The following is a 13,158-nucleotide window of genomic DNA, read 5'->3' as shown; positions in this document are numbered from 1 at the left end:
TTATCCATCCATGTTGCATTTTATCTTGAGTCCCATCTTGGGAGAAGCTGTTCAGTGTCAGCTCTTATTTTGTTTGTCTAAAACCGTTTTTTTTTCCCCTCGTCTTTTTCTGCAAGATAGGGGTACCCTGCTGTAGGTTTCCATCTTTCTGTCCTTGTAGTCAGGGAACTGTGTAACTTTATAAACTGTTTGCCATTTTCATTCTTTGAGATCTAAAGAATGTAAACCCATTAAAAAGGAAGCCTCATTTTCTTTTTTCCCAAGACAGTTAGGCAGACTTTACCTGCGTTCTCTGCCATCAAGACCAGCTTCAACATCTTTCTTTTCCTTGAGGCAATACTCATAAATCCCTTTCTCCTTTCAGAAGGAGGGAAAAAGTGCAGTAAGGGAATTGTTAAACTTCTCACTAAAGGCAAATTACTGTATGTGGCGAAGGGTATCCGATTCTTCCCCGTGTTCCCTGTCACATAACCAGGCCTATGTGACAGAACAGTGCAGTGTCTTCTGAGATGTTTTCCTGAACTGTTTTATTTATTTTCTGAGTTGCCAGTAATATATATCATACGCTACAAAAACATGGGAGAGGGTTTTGCTTTAGCAAGGAAAGGGTGTCTTTTGTAACTTGTTCGTGTGTATGTACTACTTCTACCTAATGCTGTAGGGCAGAACTGAATTATCAGGATAACTTTGGGTAGATGCTACTTACTACTGACTAAAACATTTCTTTCCTACATCAAAGTGTCTCCTGTCTATGGTGTAATATGTCACTGTTGCAATATGTTTATCCATGTCAAAGTATTGCATTACAACACAAACAGAGGCATTCTGATCTATAAAAAATATTTTGATCAGTAGTAACTAGCAGCTGCCTTTCTTCTATTTTTAAATAATCAAATAAAATATTTCAGCTGTGTTAGATCATATGCTATGCACATGTGCTACTGATAGGTCATGAAACTGAATTGAAATTAAATTGACTAGAGAAATCATGTCCCTTTGAAATATTTATTTTAAATTTACTGTTACAGAAGGTAACAAATATTTGGGGTTTATTCTAAATCAGAATCGAAACAAACTTCATAATGTGCAAATCCCCAACTAACAATAAAATCTGAGGTTTTCATAAAGTATCAATGTGACACGTCTTCAAGTATGAATATTTGGAGACAACACAGGTACAAGAATTTCAGAAGCAGGCTTTATTAAAACTAATGGATGTTTTACTGTAGAAGGATACATAAAATATATGTTAATTATGTCATTTCAGTAGAAAGTACATACTCCATGACTATATAAGTATTTGTTATTATGAGATTGTTGGAGACTTTGAATATAAATATACAGCAGTTCGGAAGTGGAAACAGCATCTGTGGGGAAACTTTTTATCTAAATTTTCAATACTTAATATGAAGGACACCCATATATTTGCACAGCAGGAAACCGAGGTTACTGGGGTTACTACTTTTTAACTGTCGTAAAGACTGTATCAGGTCATATGAAAACTTAAGTAAAATTTAATATGTCCTGTTTACCTTTAACTTAACTGTATTTGTTTATGAGGTTTGACAGCAGTGTTTGAAGATTGTATGCAGTTTAGACAATATTATAATACCTATAGATACATACAATACATATAATACATATAGAATGGAACTTTTTGTCTTCAGTTAACTTCAGTGTATGCCAACGGATTTTGTTCAGCTCTAATTGTTCATAAGCTATTCGTAAGCAAAGCAGTAGGTTTGCGATATGACCTGAGGAACGTGAAGGTGAACAGGTTGTATTTGTATTTGCAGTCAGCAGCTGAACACAAAGGTCGTGCAAATAGAAAAAATGTTGTCATCTCAGTCCTAGAAATGGTGCTCCCCAGTCAGAGCTTTTTGCAACACTGTCATTAGAAAAAGTGCATTGTGACAGCATTTCTGAGGATCTTGGTGCTCATGAGACACCTTTCTGTAAATGCACATGAAAACCAGCATGAGCAGACAGATGTGTCTGCACATCTCTGTGTGCTAAATTAGGCCACTCAAGCTAATCCTTTCACAGGAAATGTATTCTGTTTTCTATCAATTTGAAACGGCTTATTTAAGAAAATCCTCTTTAGTTTTGGGGGGGGGGGTTTGTTTGTTTGTTTGTTTTTTGTTGGTGTATGTTTTTTGTTTTTTCTTGATTCAGTACAAAATGGCCATTAAATGGTTCGTATTTCTTAAATTAAGTGCTTTCTTCCGTGATCACGTAGTATGATCATACTAATTTGCTGCGGGCACCCAGCTTGTCCTTGTCTTTGACCTGCTGAATCTCGTTTGGACAAGATTGGTGGGGGATTTGTGTTTGCTTTGTTTAGTTTAAGGAGTGGTGGTAGCAGATATCAATTTTTCTTTCTCCTTATTTCCAGGGTTTTTTTTTCCTTTTTTTTTTTTCATGTATTTATATACTTCTTCCTTCTCACTTCTCTACTGTTTGAGGGTTTGTGTGTTTTAGAACAGATTGCTAATGAAAGGCTCTATCATATTGGGTTGGTTTATTCCCCCCAAACTGGCCAATAAGAATACCACTTTTGAATAAAGATTAAGAACTATCTGTAGTATGGGAATATGTGTACATATGGTTGTCTGCCCCTTACAAGTAAAGCCAATTTTCTTTTCATGTTCATCACGTGTTGCATTTAAAGTACTAATGTTTTGGAAATGTAACTGTTTTCAAGCTGAAAATGTTTGCACTACTGAAATATATGCAAGAACTTTGTGTTTTATTGGAGCAATGTAATTATGAAGAGTGCATTTCATAGTGTATTTGTTGTTACGTTTTATCGGTTATTTTCTCTACTGATGGCATATATTTGTTTAGTCACTGATAGGAAGAAGTATCAGCAAGCTTTATTACTATCAGCTGTTATTCTAGCTGATGATTATACACTTTAGTTCGCATTGTCGCAATATGTGCTTGCACAGTAAAAATATGTATGTGTAAACACAGTAATAGTGCTTTGTATTTCCTTTCTGGCAAACAATAGTATGTTTGTTCTGCTGAGTATGGTAAGGTATTTAAGTCCCAAGTAGGTGCTTAAATTATGGATATGATCATATAGCAGATAGACTTAAAAGTAAGCAGGGAGGGAGGGAACTAACAAGGTTCTTCAGGGAGTTACCTTTTATTTCTAGAATTCTTTATGCAGACACTTGCTTACACAGTTCTTGCTTTTCAAATGTTTTGACAAGTATGGGTATTTATGTTGAGTTAATGTAGCATCACTTTCAGCTGTCTATTTTTGAAAGGATAGGAGAGAGAATGGTCTGAGGTCTAGTCATGTAAAAGTGGTTAAAATTCCTGTGTACACATATCCATGCATATACACACACATGCTTCATGCTTCTGAATCTTGTGCCGTTTGTGAATCATGGAGCCAAGACTCATGGTTTGGGGTATGGGTGTATGTGTGGGGAGCTGTTAGGTTGTGCTGTGAACTAGACCCCCAAATACATGTGGGTCAAAATAATCATCTTGTTTCAGATATTTGAGGGAATATTGGTCTTCCTTGGATATTTGCACATTTTTGTTTGTCTGGTCTTTGCACTACCCCACTTGCTACCTATCCATCCAAATAACTGTCGCTGTTTTGTAATGCATTTTGTTGGCACCAATTTTGAAATAATTAGATAGACAAGAATGATAAGATATTATTACTAGGGAAGAATAGCAGATCTAGTCCTGTTAGCAGTTTCATTTGACCTTGCCACTGGAGTCTGTAGTCATAACTTGTAATTGATACCAACAATGATCTTAAGGAATATGTGAGAGGAAGTTCTCATTCCAACTATGTTCAGGACATTTTCTAGCAAATCTCATGCCAAATACCAGTTGCTGAATTCGTGAGTGGTTTGTCTTGGAGAAAGGCATGAGGTATAACAGTGCAAGAAGTTTTACTCAATATATAACCAAGGAACATTGTTTCTTGGAATGTTGATTGTGACATGAAAATGATGAGAATAGGTAATTGTAATCTTAAAAATCCTTCACTGAGTGTTCATGTCCAGGAGCTGATTAGGGTTTCACAAGTTTGATTTCAACAAACTGTAGAGCATTTGAGAAAATTAATAAAAAGAGAAAATTAATTGAGAAATCTCTGAAAGCAAAAGCACTACTTATAGATATAACTGATTAATCACTGGTGTTTGTTTCAGACATGGGAAAATAATGGTAATACCAGCATACATATAGAAAGATGAAATCAAAGATAGGTTTTATATTTAGGTGTAAACAGATTGTGCACATAAGGGTCAAGATCTGCTAAAAATAGTGGATTTTAAAGTAGAGACTAGGGGGACCACTATAGACAAGCCCAGCTCTAGATATTGTTAAGAAACTGAATAGTGGTAGAAGTGTGCTGATATCCAGGTTTGTTGTTTCTGGAGTAACATTCTTTCTCAGAAGTGTTCATGGAACTTGAAATTATCTAAGCAATTAGAAGAAATCAGGTTATCTATTTGTAAAAGATGTAATAAAGAGATTCTTATGTGGAAAGGGTGTACATCCTGAAGTTATTGGAAAGCTTTCAGAATTGTTTCAAAATCATTACTTTCTTCTGCAATGAATGAGGTGAAGTTAAATTCCATTTAACATCATTGTATTTCCAGTATAATACAGAGAAGAAGATGCACATGTTTGACATGTGCTCTAAGAAGTAGAACTGGGCTCTCAGCCATGGCAAGCATGATGTTGGACATGCAGCAGAGCACTTAGGCAGCCCAGTGAGAAAAGTCTCTCCAAATGCTGCTACGAGAGAGAATTTAAGGAATTTAATGACATGAGATATGCAAAAGAGCAGCTTGGTCTATACAAGAATCGTTAAGCTCTTATTTATATTCTGAAGCGTTTAAAGATCAAGAATTATAGAACTAGGTTAATTATTTTTTTTTAATTGGGAATTGAGAAGACATAAAGTAAGGTAGTGATTGTTATTGCAGCCCAACTGCAGTAATACCAGTGTGTCTTGTCAAAGCACATAACTAACTACTGACTATATTTTTAATTATGAAACCAAGATAACAAACTGAAAATGGCAGATGTACACTGAATACAAGTACTGGGATGTTGTTACTGGAAGAGTTCCTATTTATGACTTCAGTGAAGTGCTGGAGTCCGTGACTTCCGTGCTCTCTCTGTGTTTCTGCTTATTGTGTCTTAAAGTTCTTAAAAAGCAGAAATTTTATGCAGAGATTCCATTTTAAAACTGTAATTAGAAATATGTGCTTATAGAGACTTTGTAAAGGTCCAGGTAACATACATGCGCTTTTCTTAAAATTGTTTTCTGATAATAATTACTGGTTTTAGCCCAAGTATGTCCTTGAAAGTTCATATTCTTAATTATATTTCACAGTTTCACATTGCATAATTTCCTTTTTGTGCTCTCTTCTTGTTCCTTAGATAATTATGCACTTCTGTAATCTGCATATGGCCTCTTTTTCAATGGAAGAATTTGCTTCAAACAGCAAGATATTAAAATGTAGCTAATATGAAAGGCTATATAATTATTGGTAACTAAATGTCATGATTGGTGCATTACCAGTCTGTTTTGAATGCTTTTAATGCAGGTGTGTTTTGAAAGCATTCCGTTAATTTGTTTCTATGTAATTGCATTGGGGAACCTCTGAAGATGCACAGAATTATCCCACACCGTTGCTTAGGTCAGTGTGGCAACATGTCCTTCTGCTTGTGCTGCTCTGTATTTTCTGCTCCTCTTAAAAGAGAGCTGACAAGAACTGTTTAAAAATAGCAGGCCAAGGGCAGGTGACAAAATGTCACATAAGCAGCACCTGGTCCAGTGACAGCCTGGAGGGAGATGAAAAAACAAACCCAGATGTCACAGATATGATTCTATTTCTGAAGCTGGTCAAACAGCAGAATTTCAGCTTCAGCAAAGGAAAACAGAAGAGCCCATCCAAGCATTAGGCATTCAAATTTTGCTCTATTTTTTTTAATAGCAGTTCCTTTTTTTCCTTTTACAAGTATTAGTTACAAGTATAGATTATTATATATGCACCTTTTCTCTGTACAAGTAATACCTGTAACCTTATGTTTTTTAATATGCTATTAAGGAAAAGGGAGTTAATGTCCATCTGGCAAGATTTTGGAAATATTTTAGCATAAGCTTATATAAACTGAAATGATAGCAGCTTTAATGTTTCTGCCAGATTAATGTGAAAACGTGTATAGGAGAATTTTGCCTATCATTAGGAAATCTGAACTAGTTAATGAAGATGTCTTTAAAAAGCTTTGCTCAAGGAATTGGGAAGTAAAAATTCAGGTTTTATTTACCTTGTTCTGCCCCCACTTCTTTCTGAAGGTGCTGTTTGCTTCATAGTCTTATTGTGGTGGCACTTTTTTCTAAAAGAATGAGAAAACTATAATGTGAAGAAAATGCATATGTTTTTCTTAAACTGCTTGTGACTTAGTTCCACAATTGTACTGAAACTTCATGTTGAATCTGTTCACAAAGAATATTAACTGCAGCACAGCAGTCTCTGTGACTAGAAATAGAAGGCTTTAACTTATTGATAGGAACTAATTTGAGAAGATTGGCTTTAGTTCTGCTTTCCAGAAGCTTTTTTGCTAAAACAGGGTTTTGCAGAAGTACAGGAACTTAACTTACATATTGGTTCTTCAGTATAGTTTGGGGGTCTTGACCTCCCATATTTGAGTGCCAATGTAAACTGCCTTCTTCCTTAGCTCCGAAACTTAGCCGCAAATCTAGAGATACAGACAGCATATGAAATGGATTACAACATTTGTAAGTAACTTAAGTTACTTACTTTACTTAATTGAAATCATTTTTATGTGGCTATAATGATCCTTGTGTATCTTTTTTGAAACAAGGACTAACACCAGTTAAAGATTTCAGATTGGTTTGGGGGGGGGGTGAGGGTGGTTTACTTAAAGTCCTGTTATGAAGTTTCTTTAGGTAAAGTTTTTAATAGTTCAGCTCAGCTAAATACTATCTAAAACCAATCTGAACAGTTAATATAGTTGTCTCATTTCTTGGCTTGATGGTAAAAGTAGATTTCTGGGGACTGTCTTCTTTGAATCAAAGTAACCATGTGTGAATTTGTTCCTACTTCCAGTTCCCGAAGTCATCAGAGATCTTGTTAAGCCATCTTTTCCATTGTTAGATCTCACTTGAGAAAATAAGTGCTATTTTGCATCTCTCCAGCTTCCTGGAAACTGGCACAGGCAGAATTTATTTGGATGTCATGGTGGACCTTCTGTATATGATAGTCCCATATTATGGGTCAAGAATCAGTATTTTTCAAAGTACATGCGAATGTACTCTGTGACAATGGTCCCTCCAGCCCAGTGTCTTACCTCAAACAGTAAGCCATAGCACATTCTTAGGGAAATAATACAAAACCAGTGTAAGCACTCTGTCTCAAGCGATCCATTAACTTGGGAGCTCCTGGTATCACAGGTAGTATGGAAAACAGTGATTTATTTTTACCAATTAAGTGGATGTTTTGAAATACTGTATTTTGTTATTTGAAGCATACTATAAATGGCATAACTGCAGCAAGGCTGAACTTTGAGGCCTTGTTTTGAAAGGGTAAGCGTAATACTTTCCTAATACAAAGCAAAGGGTTGTATTAAATAATAATTTTCATAGTTCATTTTGTGAATTTCAATATCTTAAGTACATAATAATAAAGGTACTGCAATGTTAAATATTGTAAATGTGTATTTTTGGAAAGTTGTCTTCAGTAGATGGAAGATTGAGCTATCCTGACTGTTCATCCCCTTTAGCAATTTTTTTGTATTACTGGATTTCTGTTTTGACAGAAAAACATTGAAAATACCTTTTATTTACATTGCAGGGCGTATGGGAATAAACTTCCATCATCCAGGAACAGACAATATCATGGCTCTTAATAGTAAGTAGTTAATATCTAATGACTAATATTAATAACTGATGACTAATATTGTAATGTTGAATATTATTTTAGACTTATTATGTAGCCATGCAGCCAACATAAATATGTAGTAATATTTGCATAGAAGTTTATGTACACTCTCAAAATTATTTTCATAAATCAAAATCTCTGATTTTATTTGTCACATTTGTAATTCTTTATATCAACTTTATTATAGTTTTGCGTTCCACTGGAAGCTTCATAATGCCTGCTATAGATAACATTGCAAAGCAGTCTGTTCTCTCTTTTGTGGGCATGCATGTATGTTAAATCTGTAACTTTGATTTTTTTTTTTTTTTTTATATCTCTCCAGAGGTATTTCTTCTTGATGGGATGAGTTGTTGAAAGTTTTGCATACAATTACACTGACTGATGGAGTTTACTTTGTTGGTTTCCCTAAAACTTTATGTAGACATCACTGGGCAGAATGTGTAGACACCTAAGTAACGAGAAAATAAGTGTGGGGCTGAATTTCACTGAAAGATTATTGGTTTTGTTTGTGTTGGAAAATAAATGAAAAATCTAGCCATGAATATGCAGATTCAGAAAACCTGCCAGAATGGTTCTGAAAGGTCTAGAGACAGCCTTGTAGCATGTAGAGGGCAGGGGTGGGTGTTAGGCATCACCAGCATAATGTAGAAGTGAACTCTGCAAATCAAAGCATAGTTTTTGTCCATCTAATCCTAAAAAATGCAAACTATTTGGAAATGTCTGGTTTTGCTTGCAGTGTTGTATTAGAGGTGATAGGATTAATTGTCTAACCTCATTTTTTTTTTGCCTTTGCACCGTCTATATAAATTATACTGCCTGTAGTTGAAAACTACATTCCTTTGTGTAGTACCAAACAGAATTAAAAGATAATTTATAAATATGAAGAACTGAAACCTTGTAATAGGCAGGATGCAAGGGTTTTAACATTTGGCTTTAGATGCCCCCTTTTGGAACCCATGAGACTTTGCTTGTGCTCTTTTTCTTAGTTATACACTTAATGAGGAGATATTTTGCAGAGTATGTTGTGACAGTAAAGCGTATATACCCCATTTTCTTATGGGTACATGAGATTATGGGAAATACGTAATCAACTGAGAGAAGTGTTCCTTTCAGTTAAAGACTATGTGTTCATGTGAGCGTGCGTGTGTGTAAATAAGATCTACACAGTACAGTCTCTTGCTGTTTGACATGAATTCTGTTCTCTGAATGTATTTATTGCGCTAAGCTTTGGAGCTCAATAAGCTGATTGTAATAGTAATATGATTGTGAAGGTGGGAGATTATGATTGAATTTTGAGTTATTTTTAAAAATTGACAGTTACTGTGGAAGATACAGGAATACTTCTTACAAAGTCTTACCAAGATATTTGAAAGACAAAAATGAAAAAGTGATCCAAAAAGCAATGCTACGTATGTATATTGCACTATATCAAATCAGAGTTGCTTCATTTTGGGGCAACTCACTTTTGTCCTAAATAGAGGAATTCTATTTTGATTGCTGTTGTTGCTAGATAAACCTAAGGAAAAAAAAAAAGTTGCCTTTTTAATGGAAATAAAATCCCAGAAGATATTTCTTCCTAATTCCTTTGAAATTTTTGCACAGTTATGTAATCCAGTTGTTAAGAAAAAATAATGATTCTTTGTACTTATAGTCCTGGTCATGACTAAAGTACTAGCATAGCTTTATGAGGGGCATAAGCAGAATATAGTACTTATTTTTCTTTTGAATGAAATTCAGCATAAACCAAAAGCCTTAGATAAGTTCCCATGTATTTTCCCTTTCTTGCATCTCTTATTCCCCCCATGCTTACTAGATGAAGCCACACCATTTTTGGCCGTTACTAAGAGCCCAGAAGCTAGAATTATTATACTGTGAAACCTGTTGGATTTTGCTCTTAAATCTTTGAAGATTTGAGAGTTAAAGCAAGTATTCAAGTACATAAGCTTAAAAATTACTTTCTGTGATTTAAATCCTCTTTTGTATACCTAAAAGTGAGGAATTTAGAACTACATAATTCCTGTGTGATCCATTGAGATTACTTTAAAATGCATATTATCATGAATCTCTTCTTGCCATTAATGGCATTATGCTTGTGTGCATATGCAAACTGTTGCACATGTGTATAAGCATGTTTCTGTTATAGAGGCATTTGAAGTTCTCTGTCAGAATTAGGCATTCTACTGAGGAATGCAATATTAAAATACTCAGAGAGATCTGAGCATAATCCTAAAGAGCATTTAAGCAGGTGGAAGATGCAAATACTTAGATTTGAAACACTGTGCAAAGGACAAAAGCTATAGCTTTTATCTGTATTACCTCTAATAGAAATTTCTCTAATTGAAATAGCATGTTCTGTCAACATCAGTTTTAACTTTTTAATAATGCTGTTCATACTGAGCTAAACAGTAGAAGAATTTTTGTAATTTTTCATCTACAGCACCTTACTAAATACAACCGAGACTGTAATTTCTAGGGAAATGTGGCATAAATTGAACTATTGATTTTGTTTATGCAAATTCAGGTCTGAACTTAAAGAGAAGCCAGCTATTGATGATGATTTTAGTAGAGGTTTGCAGTACAAATTAGAAGTTATATTCACAATACTAAGCAAAACCTGAAAATAAAATAATTTGCTTGCCAAAATTAATGCAAAGGTGTCCATCGTTTTGTCTTACTAATATTGACTTGTATTTGCAGTCATATATTCTTACAGCTGTTGCTTCTGTTTGAGGAACACCGGATGCTGTCTTGAAGTTAATATGTGTTCCTTTTTAATTAGCTGTATGAAGAGGATGAAATGATCAGAATGAAGACAGTGACATATGTGCTAGGTTGTGGGTTATTGTTAATGCTTCTTGTGAACTCCAGAAATTCAATTATAAACTTCAGTGGGAGAGAATTATAGCAGGCGAAAAAATAGGGAATAAACCAGGGTGTGTGATCTAAGAAAGTGCTGAACCGTAGTGCTGGGATTGTAAAACAAACTTGTGAAAAAAATATTTTAGTCTAAAGGTAGTTAAACCAACAAATGAGAAAAAAAAAAAACCTTTGTGAAATGCTGGAGTTCTGTTTTTCCTAAAGCTTCTCTGTATCGTGACTTTGCACTGCTGTTTGGCTTCAAATGTTCCATCTACTTCCAATGCTCATTCTTTTCTCATATGAAAATGGTGGCATCTGTGAGGTCTGGTACTATTTGCTCACCATCTGTCTTTTCATTAGTATCATAGAATAGTTAGGGTTGGAAAGGACCTTAAGATCATGTAGTTCCAGCCCCCCTGCCATGGGCAGGGACACCTCACACTAAACTGTGTCACCCAAGGCTCTGTCAAACCTGGCCTTGAACACTACCAGGGATGGAGTGTTCACAACTTCCCTGGGCAACCCATTCCAGTGCCTCACCACCCTTACAGTAAAGAATTTCCTCCTTATGTCCAATCTAAACTTCCCCTGTTTAAGTTTTAACCCATTACCCCTTGTCCTATCACTAAGTTCCTAATGAAGAGTCCTTCCCCAGCATCCTTATAGCCCCCCTTCAGATACTGGAAGGCTGCTATGAGGTCTCCACGCAGCCTTCTCTTCTCCAGGCTGAACAGCCCCAACTTCCTCAGCCTGTCTTCATACAGGAGGTGCTCCAGCCCCTGATCATCCTCATGGCCCTCCTCTGGACTTGTTCCAACAGTTCCATGTCCTTTTGATGTTGAGGACATCAGAACTGCACACAATACTCCAAGTGAGGTCTTGCGAGAGCAGAGGGGTAGGATGACCTCCTTCAACCTGCTGGTCATGTTCCTTTTGATTCAGTTCTGTTTGTTCTGGGTAAAATAATTTGAAAAATACATTAAGACAAGGGTTTGGGGCGCCTTGTTAGATGTTTGTGTAGACATTTTGGTTTTGTTTTAGTAATAGAGTTAATAATTATGCGGGGAAGTCATTATGCCATGATGGAAAAGGCAGTTGCAGCAAAACAATTTAATTTTTAATTTTCATGCTTCTGTTTGTCTTAAAATTGCCTTGTCTTCTTATGAGTGATTGTACTTGGCTCTTCCTGTATTCTGATATATTGCTTTCAAACACATACAGTGTTTAGATATAATGAAGCTGCTGACATAGCATTTTATAGTTAAATTTTTGCCAGTGCTATTGTTATACCTTGAAATGAACTGCTCCAAGTAGAAGGTTTATTACATTATTTTTGTCTTGCAAAATCTTGGGCTGGCAGTTTAATAGCTAATAAAAGCCAATAAAAGTGGTAATATAATGGGAAAAGGAGTGGCTAAATTTAGAGAGGCATCAGTATCTTCATATAATTTGGTACCTGCCTATAGAAACTTGATGAGCTCTTTAACAAAACAATTTAGGAATTGGGCTAATGTATTACTAGCTTATTAATATATAAGGAGTATCAGAAAGGAATAAAAGGCACTGAGAGAGCTAATAAAGCTTGCAAAACTACTCCTCATTTAATTGTGAAGAGATCAGAGTATTTAACTGGAGGGAAAAAATTATGTAAAGCATGACATAGCAAAGGCAGCTGTGTTCATGAGAGTCTCGGCATGTGTGAACTGTCGCTTCACACATAACCTTGTTAAGTTTTTCAGAGCCAGCTGTACAAGCAGTTAGGATTGGTGCTGCCTTGGGGACTGTGAAGCAGGCTAGCTGATATCACGGAGTCCCTTCTATACCTGTTTAATTAAAATAAAGGGGAGGGGGGGGAGGCAGAGGGGCAATAAAACATGCTTTTTCTTCCCTTCAGTTTTTTTATCCAAGTGCCTGCACTTTCTGAGGTAACATCTGAATGTTACCTTAAGTAACAGTATCTCTTATCAGTCACTGGTGAAGTCTTTTTCTAACAGAGCAAGATTTCTTAAATTGTCTTCCTTTTAATCTTTGTATTACCTTCTTGTTTGTTGGTTTTATGGTTTTTTTTTTTGCCACCACTTTTTCTGCTTCATAACCTCACCAGTGAATGTGCTTTCCTTTCGTCTATGTGATGCTCTATTGTGGCTGAGTGCCATCTGTTTCTGCAGAATTTTAAGAACAAGATTTGCCAGGCTGTTCCACAAGCATTATATATGGTGCTGGAAGAGATGAGGCAGCAATCCAGAATTAGGTTTGGTAGATGGGAAGCAATATGAAGGTAGTTCCTATCGACCTGGCTGTTAGAAATCTGTTATCTTTAATTGTTTTTTAGACTAAAACATAAAAATGA

General features: G+C 35.6%; 1 protein-coding gene across 9 annotated transcripts in view; it reads left to right on the top strand.

Annotated features, from left to right (window-relative positions):
• The window catches only part of CPEB3 (cytoplasmic polyadenylation element binding protein 3), a 93,179-nt gene that overhangs the window by 36,366 nt on the left and 43,655 nt on the right, over positions 1-13,158 (top strand). For all 9 annotated transcript variants that reach the window (XM_062619430.1, XM_062619431.1, XM_062619427.1 and 6 more), the window contains exon 4: positions 7,863-7,919. In XM_062619430.1, the coding sequence (XP_062475414.1) occupies positions 7,863-7,919 (57 nt within the window). The remainder of the gene's footprint in view (positions 1-7,862; positions 7,920-13,158) is intronic.

The sequence above is a fragment of the Pezoporus occidentalis genome, unplaced genomic scaffold (assembly GCF_034315485.1).
Source record: "Pezoporus occidentalis ecotype Australia unplaced genomic scaffold, CSIRO_AGI_Poc_V1 ctg210, whole genome shotgun sequence".
Lineage (NCBI taxonomy): Eukaryota > Metazoa > Chordata > Aves > Psittaciformes > Psittacidae > Pezoporus > Pezoporus occidentalis.
Note: the sequence above shows the minus strand (reverse complement) of the source record. Positions and strands in the feature narration are given on the sequence as shown.